General features: G+C 42.2%; 1 protein-coding gene across 1 annotated transcript; it reads left to right on the top strand.

Annotated features, from left to right (window-relative positions):
- Nucleotides 1-11945: 11945 nt before the first annotated feature.
- Nucleotides 11946-12877, top strand: LOC144367258 (olfactory receptor 14A16-like). Its single transcript, XM_078022927.1, has 2 exons — nt 11946-12331; nt 12442-12877. Exons 1-2 carry the CDS (start codon nt 11946-11948, stop codon nt 12875-12877), a joined length of 822 nt encoding a protein of 273 aa, XP_077879053.1.
- Nucleotides 12878-19080: the final 6203 nt, after the last annotated feature.

Below are 19080 nucleotides of genomic sequence, written 5' to 3'. Positions count from 1 at the left end.
TTTATTATTTTTTAGTGCTGAGTAATATTCCATTGTGTATAATTTCCACATTTTTTTATCCATTAATCAATTGAAGGGTATCTGGATTGGTTCCACAGTCTAGCTATTGTGAATTGTACTGCTATGAATATTGATGTAGCTGTATCCCTGTAATATGCTCTTTTAAAGTCTTCATGGAATAGTCTGAGAAGAGGAATAGCTGGGTCAAATGGTGGTTCCATTTTCAGCATTCCAAGGAATATCTATACTGCTTTCCAAATTAGCTGCAACAATTTGCAGTCCCACAAGCATTGTACAAGTGTACCCTTTTCCCCACACCCTCGCCAGCACTTATTAATGTTTGACTTCACAATGGCTGCTATACTTACTGGAGTGAGATGGTATCTTAGAGTTGCTTAAATTTGAATTTCTCTGATTGCTAGTGATGATGAGCATTTTTTGTGTATTTGTTGATTGATTGTACATCCTCCTCTGAGAAATGTCTGCTCAGATCCTTGGCCCATATTTTGATTGGGTTATTTGTTTTCTTGTTGTTTAATTTTTTTGAGTTCTTTGTATACTCTGGAGATTAGAGCTCTATCTGAAGTGTGAGGGGTAAATATTTTTTTCCCAGGATGTAGGCTCCCTATTTACCTCTCTTATTGTTTCTCTTGCTGAGAAAAAAACTTTTTAGTTTGAGTATGTCTCATTTGTTGATTTTTGATTTTAACTCTTGTGCTATAGGTGTCCTATTAAGGAATTTGGAGCCTGACCCCATGAAATTGAGATTAGAGCCAACATTTTCTTCTATCAGACGCAGAGTTTCTGGTTTTATCTATAGCTCCTTGATCATTTTGAGATAACTTTTGTCCATGGTGAGAGAAAGGGATTCAGTTTTATTTTGTTGCATATGGATTTCCAGTTTTCCCAGCACCATTTGTTGAAAATGCTATCCTTTCTCCATTGCATGCTTTTAGCACCTTTGTCTAATATAAGGTAGTTGTAATTTTGTGGATCGGTCTCTGTCTCCTCAATTCTGTACCATTGGTCTACCCACCTGTTTTGGTACCAATACCATGCTTTTTTTGTTACTATTGCTCTATAGTATAGTTTAAAATCTGGTATCGCTATGCTACCAGTTTCACTCTTCCTGCTTAGAATTGCTTTTGCTATTCTAGGTCTTTTTTTTCCAGATGAATTTCATGATTGCTTTATATATTTCTGTGAGGAATGCCCTTGGAATTTTGATTGGGATTGCATTAAACCTATAGAGTACTTTTGGTAATATGGCCATTTTAATGAAGTTAGTTCTGCCTATCCATGAACAAGGTATATCTTTCCATCTTCTAAGGTCTTCTTCTATTTCTCTCTTTAGTGTTTTGTAGTTTTCTTTGTGTAGGTCTTTCACCTCTTTTGTTAGGTTAATTCCCAAGTATTTTAATTTTTTTGAGGATATTGTGAATGAAGTGGTTGTTCTCATTTCCATTTCAGAGGATTTGTCACTGATATACAGGAAAGCCTTTGATTTATGCATGTTCATTTTGTATCCTGCCACTTTGCTGAATTCATTTATTAGCTCTAGTAGTTTCTTTGTAGAACCTTTTGAGTCTGCTAGGTGTAGGGTCATGTCCTTGGCAAATACTGTTAATTTAAGTTCTCCTTTTCCTATCTTTATGCCTTTAATTTCTTTCATCTGTCTAATTGCTCTGGCCAGTATTTTGAGATCTATATTGAATAAAAGTGGTGAGAAAGGGCAACCCCGTCTTGTACCAGATTTTAGAGGGAATGCCTTCAATTTTTCTCCATTCAGAATGATGCTAGCCTGAGGCTTAGCATAGATAGCTTTTACAATGTTGTGGTAAGTTCCTGTTATCCCTAGTTTTTCTGGTGTTTTGAACATAAAGGAATGCTATACTTTGTTGAATGCTTTTACTGCATCTATCGAGATGATCATATGGTTCTTATCTTTAAGTCTGTTGATGTGGTGAATAATGTTTACTGATTTCCATATATTGAACCAGCCTTGCATACCAGGAATGAATCCTACTTGATCATGGTGCACAATTTTTTTGATGTGTTTTTGTATCCGATTTGCCACAACTTTATTGAGGATTTTTTCATCTAAGTTCATTAGAGATATCGGTCTGTAGTGTTCTTTCTTTGAAGTGTCTTTGTCTGATTTTGAGATCAGGGTGATTTTGGCCTCATAAAATGAATTTGGAAGAGCTCCCTCTTTTTCTATTTTCTGAAATAACTTGAAAAGTATTGGTATTAATTCTTCTTTGAAGATTTTGTAAAACTCTGCTGTATATCCATCTGGTCCAGGGCTTTTCTTAGTTGGTAGTCTTTTGATGGCTTCTTCTATTTCCTCCTTTGTTATTGGTCTGTTTAATTTGTTTGTATCTTCCTGACTCAATCTGGACAAATCATATGACTTAAGAAATTTATTGATATCTTGGATATCTTCTATTTTATTGGAATATAGGGTTTCAAAATAATTTTTAATTATCATCTGTATTCCTGTAGTGTCTGTTGTGATATTGCCTTTTTCATCCTGTATGTTAGTAATTTAAGCTCTCTCTCTTCTTCTCTTCGTTAGCATGGCTAAGGGTCTGTCGATCTTATTTATTTTTTCAAAGAACCAACTTTTAGTTTTATCAATTTTTTCAATGTTTTTTTTTGTTTCAATTTTGTTGATTTCTGCTTTGACTTTAATTATTTCTTGCCTTCTACTACATTTGTTGTTGTTTTGCTGTTCCTTTTCTAGGGATAAAGTGTGAGTTCATTTATTTGTTGGTTTTTTTTCTTTTTTTGAGGAATGAACTCCAGGAAATTAATTTCCCTCTTAAAACTGCTTTCATTGTGTCCCATAGATTCCGATATATTGTGTCTGTATTTTCATGTATCTCCAAGAATTTTTTGATTTCCTCCTTTATGTCTTCTGTAACCCATTGATCATTCAGTAACATATTGTTCATTTTTCAGGTGATGCAGGATTTTTCCTTCCTTCTTTTATCATTGATTTTCAGTTTCATTTCATTATGATCAGATAAGATGCAGGGTATTATCTCCACACCTTTATATTTACTAAGAATTGCCCTATGGCATAATATATGGTCTATCTTTGAGAAGGATCCATGTGCTGCTGAGAAGAACGTGTATCCACTTGATGATGGTTGATATATTCTATATATGTTGGTTAAGTCTAGGTTATTGATTGTGTTATTGAGTTAAATAGTTTCTTTATTCAGCTTTTGTCAGGAGAATCTGTCCAATGGAGAGAGAGATGTGTTGAAGTCACCCATAATTATTGTGTTGTGGTCTATTTGACTCTTGAACTTGAGGAGAGTTTGTTTTATGAATGTCGCAGCACCATTGTTTGGTTCATACATATTGATAATTGTTATGTCTTGTTGGTGGATGGTTCCTTTTAACAGTATATAGTGGCCTTATTCATCCCTTTTGATTATCTTAGGTTTGAAGTTGATTTTATTCGATATGAGTATGGCCACTCCTGCTTGCTTCTGAAGACCATGTGAGTGGTATGATTTTTCCCAACCTTTCACCTTCAGCCTGTGTATGTCTTTTCCTATCATATGAGTCTCATGAAGGCAGCATATTGTTGGATTTTTTAAATCCAAGTTACTAGCCTATGTCTCTTGATTGGTGAATTTAAGCCATTAACATTTAAGTTTACTATTGATATATGGTTAGTACTTCCCATCATGCTTGTTTATTTATTTATTTTAATATGGCTAGTTTTTCCTTTTTGGTTATTTTTTTCCTTCCCTTTACAGAGTTTCCTCCCACTGTTAGTTTTGGGTGCTGTTTTTCAATTCCTCTTCTTGTAGTGTTTTGCTTAAGATGCCTTGCAGTGCTGGTTTTCTGGCTGTGAATTCTTTTACCTTTTGTTTATCATGAAATATTTTAATTTCATTGTCAAATATGAAGCTTAATTTTGCTGGATACAGTATTCTTGGTTGGAATCCATTATTTTTCAGCATTTGAAATACGTTGTTCCAGGATCTTCTCGCTTTCAACGTCTGTGATGAAAAATAAGCCGTTAACCTAATTGGTTTACCCCTGAATGTAATCTGCCTCCTTTCTCTCATAGCTTTTAATATTCTCTCCTTGTTCTGTATATTGGATATCTTCATAATTATGTGTCTTGGAGTTGATCTATTATGGTTTTGAATTTTTGAGGTCCTGTAGGCATCCAGGATTTGGCAATCCATTCCATCTTTCATATCTGGGAAGTTTTCTAGGATTATTTCATTGAATAGATTGTTCATTCCTTTGGTTTGAACCTCTATGCCTTCTTCTATGCCAATGACTCTCAAGTGTGGTTTTTTTATGATATCCCATATCTCTTGGATAGGTTGCTCATGAGCTTTAGCATCCTTTCTGTGTTGACTATATTCTTTTCAAGTTGATAAACTTTGTCTTCATTATCTGATGATCTGGCTTCTACTTGATTTAGTCTATTTGTAATATTCTTGTTTGAATTTTTAATTTAGTTTATGGTTTCCTGCAATTCTAGGATAACTGTTTAATTTTTTTTTAATCTCTATTTCCTGCTAGAGCTCGTTCTTTGCCATTTGAATTTGCTTATTTAATTCGTTTCAAAATATACTTCATTCTTTGAACTTGCTGTCTAATGTCTTCTCTAAGATTCCTTTCCATCTGAGTTATGTATGCCTTGAGTTTTTTCTCTGTCCATTTTTCTGATGCCTCTAGATTCTCCTGTGTATTTAAGTTGTCCTGCATTGTTTGCAATCCCTTTTTCCCTTGTTTTTTCATGGTGTTCAAGTTACTTTCCAGCTCTGTTTGACTGCTGTGTTTCTGTCTTCTCCTTTAAATTTGTTTTGTTTTTTATAGTTCCACTATTTCTCCTTTGTGTAAGGAGACAATGTTTAGAGTTGTTGGATTTAATTGTGATTTAAGGTAAATTCATTAGTTTCATTAAAGGCCTTCAGATTTTGATGGCATATAGAGAATTGAGGTTTGGACTTAGGATTTTATGTTAAGGTCAGGCAATTTGATGGTATGGAAGTTAGTATATGTTAGCTTCTTTGGGGGGTTGCTCAAATGCCGGCGGATATTAACAAGAGAATAGACAGGAGTACTTGGGGGGGGGGGTTTAAGGGCTTAGGCGGACTATAGACCTATTCCTAGTATTCATCTATTTGCATTTAGTAAGTTATATGTAATCTGGGTGTTCATGCTTAAGAGGAAAGATGGGGTAAAGGTAAGGACACAAACCAAGAAAGAGAGAGGGAGAGAAGAAAGAAAGAGAAAAGAATAATAAAGAAAAGAAATGATAAAAAATAATAATATAAAATGCAGTAAAATAAAAATTACAATTGAAAAAAATTACAATTGAAAAAAATAATTAACAATAAAAAAATTTAAAATTAAAAAATTAAAGAATTAAAAAAATGAGAAAAGGAAAGAAAAAAGGCACTGTTAGGCTTCTATTTTCTTTGCTTCCAGTAGGTCGTGCTGTGCCTTCCAGGCCAAGATTTTGCCCTCTGGCTGTAGGATACAGTCCGTGTGAGGCCGCTCCCTCCTCTCTCCCCTGGTGTCTCTCAAAAACCTGTTAGCTTAGGTTTATTCCTGGCCTCTCATCCCCTGGCTTCTCCTGCTAGCCAAGCCTTCCTCAGTGTGATGCCTCTTGGCAGTTCAAACTATACTCTGGGCCTGCAGTTTGCTGGGCGTGGAGGGTGGCTATTGGGAACTGGCACCTTATTGTTTAGATTTCTTCAGCTTGCCCCTCCCCCAGAGCTGGCAAGACAGGTTTTGTTTTTGCCACTGATGGGAGGGGGAGTTGGAGGTCAGGTGCCTTTACCTTTCCCTACATCTCTATTCAGGCTCGTTCTTGTAATCCCTCCCCCAGAAAGCCAGGGGGAGATTTTATGCGAATTCCCCGCTGTATGGGTGATGGGCTGAATAACACACACCTGTTCTATTGCTGCAATCTGTCGGAAACTGGCGATGGTAACATCAGCTCTCCAAGATGGTGGCCATTGGCTTCCTTGGTGGACTGTCCATTGTGGGGGACGTAACTGGACCACTTCCTTCCCCCATCTCAAACCCTGAACTCAGCCCGGAGCTCAGTGAGGGCACAGCCAGCGGGACTCCACAGAATCCGCAGCACCATTTTTCTCTGCGTTGCTGGCTGCTTCTCTGCACCCCACCATCTCTACCTGCGGGTCGGGTCTCGGATCAATCAGCCTGGATCTCCGGGTGCACAGTTCACTTGCATTTGAGACCCAGTAACCGGTCCTAGGTGATGGAAATCCTTCCTCTAGGTTTCGGTGCACCTAAATTTTGCTGGAAATTCCTAAAAAGATAGATTTTGGTTGTTCTAACTTGTTATTCATCTGGCAGTGACTCGGTACACGGGGGTGATGCACTCTATTCGACGTCATCTTGGTATCCCAGTGCGCTGGGCTTTCACTTCCTTCTCTGCCCTCTGTCTGACACACCTGAACCTGATGTTCTCCAGTCAGAGCTCCTCCAGGGAGTGCCCACCTTGGCCTCTGGCCACTGTCAAGAGAGAGACCTCAAATCCATATTGGAAGGAAATCAGAGCAAAAGAAAATTGTGTTTATTCTTTTTGTTGCTACTATCAATGGAATTGTTTTCTTTATCTCTTCCAATTGCTCATGGTTATGTTATAGACATCACCGTATTATTTCTATGGTTTTGTATTCTGCATCTTAGCTGCACTCATTTATTAATTATAGCAGTTTATTGGGAAAACTTCATGATTTTTTTAACAGATAAGATAATGCTATTGGTAAATGAAGATAATTTTGTCAGTTATTTTGTTAGATGTCTTTTATTTATTTTTATTTAGTTCATTATTCTGGCTGTGACATACAGTTCTTCATTAAATGAAAGTAGTGAAAGTAGGAAATTTTTCTTGTTCTGAAATTAGAAGGAAACTTTCAGACATTCATCATTGGTCATTGTCTTTGCTTTGAGATTTACTGTAAGACTCTGACTGTTCAGAGGTAGTATCTTTCTTATTATTCCTGCTATTCAAATTCTTTCCCTGTTTCTATTGTTTCCCTAAGTGGATTCCCATTTTCTTCAGTTTCCATTTTAATAGCCTATCATGAAACTATAATGAGTTTTACAGAGTGCCTCTTCTCCACCAGGGGATAGGATCATCAGTGCTTTTTCTCCCTTATTCCTGCTAGCATGTATTGTGACATGATAGATTATGTTTGTGTATGGGCATTGAAACTCTTGCATTTAGGGATAAGTGCCAGTTATTTATGCTGTGTAACACTTTCCATGTGCTTTTAAACAATGAAGCATATTATTAAGCATACTTCAATGTTTTATGAGTACAATTTAGTTATTTCTATGTTGGGGTTTATTATGACATAGTCATACAAGCATGGAACATAGTTTACTCTAATCCAGTCCCCAGTGCCTCCTCTTTCCCTCCTTTCCTCCCTCCCTCATTCCCCTTCCTCTCCTCTTCTGATGCTCCTTCTATATATGTATCTTTTAAATTGATCTTCATAGATACCCATAAAGGTAGAATTCACTGATATACTCATATATGTAGACAGGACAATTTGATAAATTCATTCAACCATTTTTCTCCTTTCCCATCCTTCTTCCCTTTTCCTCAGCCCCTTTCCTCTATTTCACTGATTTTCCTGCTTTGTTGATGGGATTCCTAAATTTTTTCCTAATTCTGCTCTTCCACACATGAGGGAAAGCACTCAACCCTTGATTTCTGAGTCTGTCTTCTTCACTTAGCATGATGTTCACTAGTTCCATCCATTTACCTGAAAGGGCCATGATGTCATTCCTCTTTATGGCTGAGTCAAACCCCATTGTGTGTTTGTACTGTATTTTCTTAATCCATCATCTACTGACAGGCTTCTGAGCTAGACCATGACTGGTCAGAGTGAATTGTTCTGTTATAAACATTGATGAGCCTGTTTCACTGTAGTATGCTGATTTTACTTCTTTTGGATCAGTACCAAGACACTCTTAGCAGGAGCCGTGACGTTTTGTTTTATGTTACGTTAATCAAGGCAGCACGGACAAATCACGTGTGCACCCAAAGCTGCTGCTCACCCTCCCTGAGGCGAGGACACTCTGCAGCCCTGCTCCTCTGTCTCCCATTAGCACAGGAGTCTCCTACAGCCCTCGGCCCGGGACAGCTAGGTTGGGAAGAGGGAGGCAGTGAGAAAGAGGCAGAGACACCATGAGGCCAGCAGGGTCTGTCCCTCTCACTCCCTCCCAGTTTGGGAGCAAATGGGAGAACTTCATCCCCAGAGCTCTGCAGCCAGCTCTCTGTTCTGCCCTCTGTTCTCCCTCACCTGTTGAAGAGCACATCTGACCTTCCCTGCATTTTTTCCTCCTTATTTTGTGCTTTCTCTTTCCCTCTCACACCTGGTGTGACCCTGTCCTGCCAACCTCCTGGGATGGCACCCTCATGTGCTCTTAAAAGTAGCATCCTCACTTGGTTCCCTGTCCCCCAAACTCCCAGCTGGCAAGTTGCTGAATGTGGACAGCAGCTGTGTGAGGGATGCGCCTCTCTGCAGCCCTGCAGCAGGCCCTGATGCCCTTGCTGAGGCAGGACAGGTGAGAACTCCTCTCTCAGCCTTGGCTCCTCCTCGCCAGCTCCCACCTCCTCCTCCAGCACCTCTCAGACCTCCGCCTCAGCACATACCCTAGAGGAGCAGAGCTTAAAGGACCTTCCCCTTTCCTCCGCTCTCTACACCAGATCCTCTTTATTTCCTCCCAACTCATGACACAGTTGCTGCCTGCCCTTGCCTGGCCCCCTGGGTGCCATGGTACATGCTTATTCCAGGTACTGTTTAGGAAATTATTCTGTTATCACTTATCAGAGAATTAAAATGTAATTCCCGTGTAGTAGTTTTGAGATAAGTGACTGGGTCTCCAGAAGGAAGAGGAGCTCTTGCTAAGAATTTATTTTGACAGCTGGAAATGACAGAGTAAGTCTGTGTTTACTTAGGAGACAGAAGAAAAGTGGAAACTGATGGGTACAAATACTTTTAAGAAAAAAAATGAGAAAGTCTCCAGTAAAAGTCTCAACACCAGCAGGTGCCACGTCCGTCTGAGTGGGCATTACCACTCCTGCCCTGGGTCTGTCCCAGGGTTTCTGATTCAGTACATCTGGGAGGCAGGAGGCAATGTCTGTTTTCCTTGCAAGTTTCTAAGGGATGCTATGTTGCTGGTCAAGAGCTACACTCTGGGGACCACTGGTCAGGTTGAGCAAAGAGCTTGTAACAAAAACCAAGTCAATGTCACACAAGAGTGACAAGCCACCCTTCTTGGGCAGTGGGTTGTTTGTATGCTACCTTGTTTGCTGTGCATATGCCAACTGGCTGGATGGCAGGCTGACGTCATGACTCAAAGCTTCATGTGGCTATAGGGGGACTAAAAAAGGAACACAGGTAGGACTGGAAGGCAGCGTGGGTAGGTCTTTTAAGAGATATGGAGTTTACAAAGGGACAAATCAGGATAATACCCCAGGAAACAGAAAATTCTGTCTAGGAAAAGAGAGCAGTTTGGGTCACTGTCTCCACTGGAATTGATTTTGAAAGGCAATTTTCATTTATTTTCTGAAGTGTAAGGTGCCCATGCAACACCATGCCACTTTATTTCCACTGCCGTGTGACCATTCCCAATCATATCTAGACAAAGACAAGCTGCCAGTATCTTCCCACAGAGCATAAGTACCTATACAAAGTCAGCACCATGGTATTTGTTAAATTTTCATGTATCTATTTACATAACAAAAATTCAAACTGCAGAAAGAAAAGGGGAAAAATTGGGGGGAAAAGTCTTTAAGTGCAGAAGTTTTATCAAGAACAAAATAAAAAGCTTAGTTTGACTAATTAATAGCATTGATCAGGAAAAACATTGTTGACCTTCACAGAATAAGCACTGGGTTAGGAACTGGTCTAGGGGGAACCCTGGAGTGGCTGCTAGCCCTCACACAGGGATCCTGCCTAGTTGGCTCCTCAGAATACACTTGGAAACATGGATGTTAAACTCACTTTGCAAAACAGCATCAGTGTCCCCAGTGCAATCTGCACTACAACTCTGTGGAGGAGAGGGCCTTTCCTCCTCTTACACATGGGAAGGAACATAAAAGCAAACTAGAAGAGAGTGCTTGGTGGTGACATGCAGGGGTTTCCTACCCTCAGCCTGATGACAAGCAGTCCACCTCCACTGACAGGTGAAAGCTGGAAGGCTGTGGCACCCAGACTGACCCAAAGGGGAAAGCAGAGCCAGCAGGCAGTTTTGAACAGAAGGGGGGAATTGGTGCCCCAACTGCCTAGGAGTCACTGCAGTGTAGCCTGAAAGAAAAGGGCACCCACTTTGAGGATTTTGGAGAGGATAAGAAGGTCTGTATGTGCAAGAAATTAGTGTGGATATTACAGTAAACAGACCAGTGCTACCAAGCAGCAGGGTTTAGTAAACTATGACATGACAAAAAAATGAAGAGCATCTTTGCATTTCTCTTGTCTGTCTCTGATGCATTATTCCCCTAAGATCTATCAAGTATTTTCATGAAGTGTGGCTGTGAATATTAGGAATTGCCATCCAGGTAAGTGCTGAATAAGATACATACATAGATAGATAGACAGACATACAGTCAGACAGACAGTAAAATCAAGACTCTCATGTGAATATAAAACAATCACAGGCTATGGAACCCAAAATGAATTCCTCCTGACTGTGTCTTCCTGCCCTTCCTGCCTCTTTGGGACCACTCCTCCCTACTCTTCCCTGTCTCCAGTGACACTGTTCCACTCTCCTCTCCATGAGGTCAGTGTTACAGTTTTCACAAATAGTGAGAATGTGTGGTGTTGTCTTCCTGTGTCTAGTAGAGTGACCTTAGCCTTCAACAGTCTGTAACTTATTTTAAAATACTGAGAAGAGTCTAAATGTTCCTACCCAACACATGGAAGTGATTTGTGTTGGAGAGAAGCAAATTCTGGTTACTTTGACTCCATCATTACATATCACTCATACTGTGCCCCAAGATATGCACAGATACTGTATGTCAATAAAAAGTGCAGGACAAAATTTGGTCTAGCTCATTAAATAAGGAGGGACTGGCAAGACACCACAAGTGGTTCAGAGGAGAAATCAAAGTGTCACACTCAAGGCAAATGGAGCAGGATGGGGTTTACAGAGGGATGTGAATGACATGGTCCACAGAGCAGCGAGCTACTGCACTACATGAGAATTTGAATCAGTTATGTTTCTATGAACAAGAATGATCTTCATAGTTGACAACATCCTAAAACCTCCAGCACTGTAAAGTAGCTCAAAGTAATAACATGCAACTAGATGCAACACTCAGTATTTTTTCTATTGTTTTCACATTTTCAATGTTTTTTCTGACTTTGCCATAATGAAGGAAGGCTGAATCCATATGGAAGTAGTATGGGTTAAAGACCTTCTTGTTCACAAACTGTTAGATATTTTATGTGCATTATTCACTTGGATCAGAGACCAGGTGGAAAAATTTACACTGTAAATTGAGGGAAATGATATTTGGATAATTTATTTGGGGTCTCAGTGTTAATAAGTGCTTCAATGAAAATTTGTATTTGGAACTGATGGCTCCAAAGCCCCTGCCTCTTCTATTTTAGTGTCAAGTATGTGGCATTTGAGTCAGGTATGGATTGTAGACCTTCATGCAGATTGAATGACAGCCTCATGATTTTGACTAGGCTGACCTCCCTCTTTCATCATGCACACAATGTGGATACGGTGCTCAAATAGCCTCATGGAGGCTTGCTGGTGTCAGTTTCAGGTCATCTCACATTTCCTGATCCATGCACGGATGAGTAAGAGGAAGGGAATCAGGAAAACAGAAGAGTGAAGCCTTTGGGTGAAGCCTGAGCTCACACTCTCTATTTTTCATAGTAAATGCTGGGACATCCAGAGAGATGGACAACCTCACCTCTGGGAGCTCCTTCCTCCTCATGGGCTTCTCTAACATCTGGGAGCTCCAGATCCTGCACGCTGCACTCTTCCTGATGGCTTACCTGGCTGCCCTCCTTGGGAACCTCCTCATCATCACCCTCATCACCAAGGACCATGGGCTGCACACCCCCATGTACTTCTTCCTAAAGAACTTGTCCTTCCTGGATCTGTGCCTCATCTCCATCACTGTTCCCAAACCCATTAAAAACTCTCTGACAAATCGTAACACCATTTCATTCCCTGGGTGTGTTTCCCAGGTATTTTTCTTCTTCCTCTTTGCCACAATGGAAGCAGCCCTATTCACAGTCATGTTCTATGACCACTACGTGGCCATCTGTCACCCACTCAGGTATGAGATCCTCATGAGCCGTGGAGTTTGTATGCAGATGGCGCCTCCTCCTGGGTCAGTGGGGGTGTCAATGTAATCCTGCACACAGCGGCTACCTTCTCTGTACCCAGGTGTAGGTCTCCTGATGTTCACCAGTTCTTCTGTGAAGTCCCACAGCTGCTAGCCCTGGCCTGCTCCTACAACATTGGGGAGCTAACGGTCATTGGGCTGAGCCTGCTGTTGGACTTTGTCTGCTTTGTGTTCATGGATATTTCTTACATTCACATCTTCTCCACTGTGCTGAGGATGCCTTCCAGAGCGGGCAGGTCCAAAGCCTTCTCCACGTGCCTGTCTCACCTCCTTGTGGTGACTCTATTCCCCTCTTCTGGCGTTTTTGCCTATTTACGGTCCCTGCCGCAATCTCCATCAACTCTGGACTTGCTAGTTTTGGTATTCCATAGTGTAGTGCCACCCACAGTGAACCCCCTCATCTACAGTCTGAGGAACAAGGATATGAAGGTGGTGCTGAGGAAGCTGCTGGAGAACAGGCGTCCTCCTTCCAGTTAGAAGGGTTGATCTCACAACATCACCATCTTTTGCCCTCTGACTTAATCACCTGCACCTCTGGTAACATATTTGGCCATGATTTTGGACATTTACAGTTAGGAGCTGATGAGAATCAGGTCGTACTCATTACAGTGACACTGAGAAGCATCTCTGTGCCCAGATCAAGTGGGTGGGGACCGAGGCCTCCGCTGGTGAGTGGACTGAGGTATGCTGGTCTTTCTCTTGTCATCCCAGTGGAGCTCCTTGGTCTGTGACAAGTGGCACTGGACAGGATGGTGGGACATAGAGATAGAGAAGGCCTCTCCCAGGAAAAGTGCGGTGGTCCCTGGCAAGGGTGGGGTTTGGAATGCCATGTTGATGGTGTAATTTATTACCATCCTAAAGGGACTGTGTTGGAGTTGACGGCTACAGGGACATAAGGATGTAGGAAATGGTCAAGCTAAAATGCCAATTAAAACCCTTGATTTTATGTCTAGTGAAGTTTGCCCTCTTTGGTCTTCCAGCCCCGATCCATGCTGGTTTCTGCACAGTGGTGTGGTTGCAGTCTCAAGAGAGGAGAAAGACATTAAAATTCAAATTTCCTATATACCAATACATATGCCTATAGAAATATCCAAAGGAGGCTTTGGGTCCAGGAAATAAAATCAACAAACCAGGGACTTCACAAGAGATGCGGTGAAGGAAGGTCATTGTACTTTTTTGAAAAGGGGGATATCTGGGCTTTTTTTTTTCAGGGATGAAGAGGCATGAATCTGTAGGGGAGGAAGGCAGACCAGAAAGACCAAAGTGCAAGCAGAGGCTGGAGGACAAGAAGGCCCACACAGCAGAGCTGGGAAAGGAAGAGAGTCAAGTCCCCTGGGGAAACTGCAGTGAGCTTGTCTTCAAAGATTGCCAGGATTGCTGAGGGAAGAGGCTTGGGGACCCCGGGTGCAGAGAGCACCGTGGACCTTGCTGCCCTTAGGGAAAGCTCCACAGGCCTTTCAACCCTAGGTCACAGAGATAGCCACCCAAGGGAAAGTCGGATGCTTATCACCCCTGCTGGAACCTCCTCTCCAACCCGATGCCTGAGTGAGCACGCCTTCCTCCGCTGGTCCAGAGATGGTCCGTGTGATTCTGCCTCCTCGGATCCCTTCACAGGGTCACTTTGTCCAGTTAGATGCCTCTGGGCACCGCCAGCCACTGCTTCTGGGTGGTTACTTCGGTTGTCATTTGACATTTCACAAAGCTTTTGACTTCCTCTTTAGACTGTGTTATTCTTGCAGTTCACCCACATCTGCAGAGTCCTATGCGGTAGGCATTTGGCACGTGTTTCCGTAACAAGTAAATTATTAATGCACACTATCTACATCCTTTATGTTCACACAAAACTTTGTATTGCCTCTGTTTTAAAAGTTTTTAATGTCTTGTTCACGATGTCAATCTTGAGTGTATTCTTGTGGAACAGAGTTTTTTGGTTTTTGTTTTTTTAAGATAGTGGGCAGTCTGAAAGTTTCAAATTCCTTCAAGAAAACAAGTCAAAACCTATACATTGCTAAAATTAAAAATGATTTAAAGTGCATTTACAGAGTCAATTTAATTCTCAACAGACTGAGTCTAAAAATGTTCCTACAATTGCCATGAGGTGCCTTATAATTTGTTCTGGGAGCAATGGACCATGATAACCCTTCTGCAATAGCTCTAACCAATGTACAAGTAGCTTTATCATGGGCAGCTGAGTTTCCACATGGACAATTAATCAAAAATTAATGGATATGTGAAATTCTATGACTAAAAAATGTGCACACATTTCTTTAAAGAATGCTTTGTGTGATTGGCTCATTCTCAATTGTTTGGTGTGTGTCACACAGATGTTAGCATTTGAGAGGATCCCCAGGACTAACATATACCCATAATTTCTCCATGTATGACATTTTTCTTTTATAGTTGTGCCTCTTTTTCCTTCAAAACCAAGTAAACCTCAATTTTGTGTGTATTGAAATTGTCGGGGATTTGCACATTCAGGGTAGTTTTCCTAGAAACTTGTGAATATGTTGCTATCTATGAAAAAAGACTTTGCAGATATGATTTAGGTAGAAGACCTTGAGATTGACCATCCTAGATGAAACAGAGTGGCCCAAATTCTCTACATAAATCTTTCAAAGCAGCAAGTATTTCTCACCTGCAGTCTGAGAAGCACAGAGATGACAGCATAACCTACCAATACTGCCCTTTGAAGATAAGCAAGGAGCCCATGATCCAAGGAATGCAGAAAGTCTCTAGAAACTAGAGAAGAAAAGAGTTTGTCTCCTGGGACATACAGAAAGGAAGGTAGCCCTACTGATACCAGTTTAAAAAAAAAAAAACTATTCTAAAAGCCTTTTTCAGGACCATTGAGAGGTGTAAAGACTATCCCATCCAGGGAGCTAGATCAGGCCCAACTTTCAATAAGGGAGGATAAGTGAGGTTTATAGCCCAAGGGAGGTGGGCATAGAGAAGTTCTGTGCATAGAAAATTACTGGGATGAAATATCAGTGGTCGGGGGATTCTTGTTGGCCCAAGGGAAGATGATCTTTGCTTAAGACAGGCAGAGTGACAAGCTACCAAGGGTTGAGGATGAGAAATTTATATACACAACGGAATATTATTCAGCATTAAAAGAAAATAAAATTATGGCATTTGCAGGTAAATGGATGGAGGTGGAGACTATCATTCTAAGCGAAGTAAGCCAATCGCAAAAAACCAAAACCAAAGGCCACTCACTGATAAGTAGATGCTGAACCATATTGGGGAGGGGTGCATGGGAAAAATGGAGGAACTTTGACTGGGCAAAAGGGAGGGAGCATGAGGAGGGGGCATTGGTGCAGGAAAGATGGTAGAATGAGATGGACATTATTACCCTAGGGACATGGATGACTGCACATATGGTACTACATTGTGTACAACCGGAAACATGAAAAGTTGTGCTGTAATTGTGTACAATGAATCAAAATGCATTCTGCTGCCATACATACTAATTAAAATAAATTAATTAATTTTAAAAATGATGGTATTGGAGGAAAATATGGGGAAAAACTGACGTGCAAGTGTACCATTGATTTTTAATATATAATAATATTTATAGTACTATTAATTTAAACACCGATGCTTTGTTAGTGTAAGTTAATGTTGTGACCCTAATAATAAGCAAATATCTAACAATTCTAACCATTTGGATTTCTGACCAGATATTGAAAAAATAAAACTTCAAATCTCTGGGGAAAAAAAAAGAGTGAGAGGATAACAGGAGGGGTTGAGTTCTCTCTGTGTTGACTCAGCAGCAGAATTTTTAGGAAACCTGGGCTCTGCAGTTGTGCCAAGGATGGGCCCAGTCAAGGAAAGGGCTGTGGGAAGTGAACCAGAGACTGGTCAAAGAGATCACCTATGACATCCTCTTCATTGTTCAGAAGGGGGAACACACATCTTCTTTTTCTAAAGAAGATGGGCTGAAGATGTAATTCAGTGGTAGAGCACTTGCCTAGCATACATGAGGCACTGGGTTCGATCCTCAGCATCACATAAAAATAAAAATAGATGTGTCCATATACAACTAAAAAATATTTTTTAAAAAAAATAGGAAAGACTTTCTTATTAAAACAACATAAGATCATTTATTTGGCCTCCTTTGGTTCATCAAGCATTTGGTGACCCATCTGTCGAGACTTGGCAGTAGAGGGCATTTGCTGAATGTTATGTTTTAGAAATGAACTCTCCCCCCAAAACTCATGTGCAAGGTAATGCAAGGAATTTCAGAGGTGAATGATTAGATTATGAGAGGTGCTACTTAACTGGTGGATTAATCCACTGATATGGATTATCTGCAGTAACTATAGGCAGGTGGGGTGTGGCTGGAAAATGCACCTTTGGGGTTTATATTTATATTTATATTTATATTCCTGGTGAGCAAAGCACACTTTCTCTTCTCTCTGCTCCCGGTTTCCTGAGGAAGCCACTGCCCAGGTCCTTTCATCTTTTCTCCCAGAGCCCCCTTGGCTTTTTCACCCCTTCCCCACAACCTCCTCACATGCTGTGAGGACCACATTCCCCATGTTCTAACCTCCTGGGAGTCCAGGAGTTCCCCAGAGGCAAAGGCTGCTTACTCACATGAGTGACTTTGAGATGGAGCAGGGGAGTGTGGCCCATGGACATCCTTGGGCCAACTTTCCCAGGCTATGTTCCTGACACCATTTCCACCAAGACTGATGTTTGCCTGGTGAGCAGCAGGGAGCACTGTGGCTCTTCCCAAGGTCTGTGCACTGGGGCTGCTGCTGCTGTGCAACCCTCCCAAATCCCCAGGGCTGGAATGTGGGTGCCTGACTCTGCTGACAGGGACTCACAGCTGTGCCTCTCTGGACTGAATAGTCTCCTGCTCACAGTTGTGCAAGGTCCCAGCAGCTGCTTCTCCTTGACCTTCCCATGGGAAAGCTCTAGAACTAACCCATCAGCACCCTGTATGTAGACACTCAGTCTCAGCATGGAGCAGAGATCTCCAAGAGTGGAAATAAGTTGGCATGCTCAGTTCCTCTTCTTTCAGGCCACTGGGGAAGATGAGACTTCAGCCAAGCATCCCTGCTCTGGGGCTCCAGGGGGCTGATTTCCCGATGGCCTGGACTCCTTCTTCCTGTGTTCCTCTTACACTGACAAGTAGGGACAGACCACAGAGACAGGGACAGCCTCAGCCTGTGTCAGCCCCTCTGCCTCAGACCACCAAGCAGTTTACCTCTGGCCTCCATTTCATCACTCCTGAGTGTCTTTCTGCAGGTCCCTCCCCAGCCTGTGCTGGCCCATCACCTTTGAGTGTCTATCTGCAGGTCCTTCCCTAGCCTGTGCTACCCGTTACTCTGAGGTCTGCAGGTCCCTCCCAGTCTGTGCTGGCCCATCACCCCTAAGTGTCTGTCTGCAGGTCCCTCTCCAGCCTGTGCTGGCCCATCACCCTTGAGTATCTATCTGCAGGTCCTTCCCTAGCCTGTGCTCCCCATCACTCTGAAGTCTGCAGATCCCTCCCCAGCCTGTGCTGGCTCATCACCCCTGAGGTCTGCAGGTCCCTCCCCAGCCTGTGCTGGCCCATCACCCCTGAGGTCTTCAGTTCCCTCCCCAGCCTGTGCTGGCTCATCACCCCTGAGGTCTGCAGATCCCTCCCCAGCCTGTGCTGGCTCATCACCCCTGAGGTCTGCAGGTCCCTCCCCAGCCTGTGCTGGCCCATCACCCCTGAGGTCTGCAGTTCCCTCCCCAGCCTGTGCTGGCTCAGCCCTCCTCCCCCTCTGCATCCCCTGGAACATGGGCCAGACTCACCTGCACCTGAGCAGTGGCCTCAGTCCTGGTGACTGAAGGACATGCAGGTTCCAGAGAAAGCCACAGAGCCCTCCCAGGTACCTCTTCAACTACACACAAGCAGACAAGGCACTTCTCTGAAGTAGTGCAGGTGAGCTCAGGTGTTGTGTCAACCTCTGGGCTCTAGATGGAGGATGAGGCCACTGTTTCTGTAGCCCTCCAAGCTGTGCTCCTAGGACGTCTTTGGTGCTCCAGAGCCACGGGGAGTGGGACCAGCCGCCCTGCACTCTCCTGGTCTGCAGCAGGCAGCCTTCATCGGGCTCTAAGGAGGTGATTTCTGTGACCTGGTTTCCTTGGCAGAGTAGATCTGATGACATCACAGTCCTTTAGCTCAAAATCTGAACTGTTCTATCTCCAGCACCTGCCTGATTCGAGACTTCACAGGCAGGGATTTCATCCTTGGAGATCAAAATCTCCCAAAGGACACTTTGGAGTAAAACAAAAAGAGGTGATTCCACCTACTCCTCAGTCAGCCTTGAGGAATAACCCCAAAAATTCTCTAAGTGCTTCAACTGGTTTGGGGGAAAAATGTCTACATGAAGAAAGAAACTGATTCCTAGAAATAAGCCACCAGCTAGTCAAAAATAAGGCTGTGTTCTCTCCAGTGTCATTGGCACCTTTGTTGGGACCCACTTGGCTGTCCATGTGGGCTTGGTTCTGGAACTCAGTTCCACTGGTCTGTGTACCTGCTATTTGGTTGGCTCTGCTGTGTCTGGAAATGAGAGATTGTGATATTTCCCACATTCTTATTTTTTTAATTGATTTCATTTTTTTAATACACAACAGTGGAATGCATTACAATTCTTATTACACATATATACCATAATTTTTCATATCTCCATTTGTATATAAAGTAT

Source organism: Ictidomys tridecemlineatus, chromosome 1, assembly GCF_052094955.1.
Source record: "Ictidomys tridecemlineatus isolate mIctTri1 chromosome 1, mIctTri1.hap1, whole genome shotgun sequence".
Taxonomy (NCBI): Eukaryota; Metazoa; Chordata; class Mammalia; order Rodentia; family Sciuridae; genus Ictidomys; species Ictidomys tridecemlineatus.
Note: the sequence above shows the minus strand (reverse complement) of the source record. Positions and strands in the feature narration are given on the sequence as shown.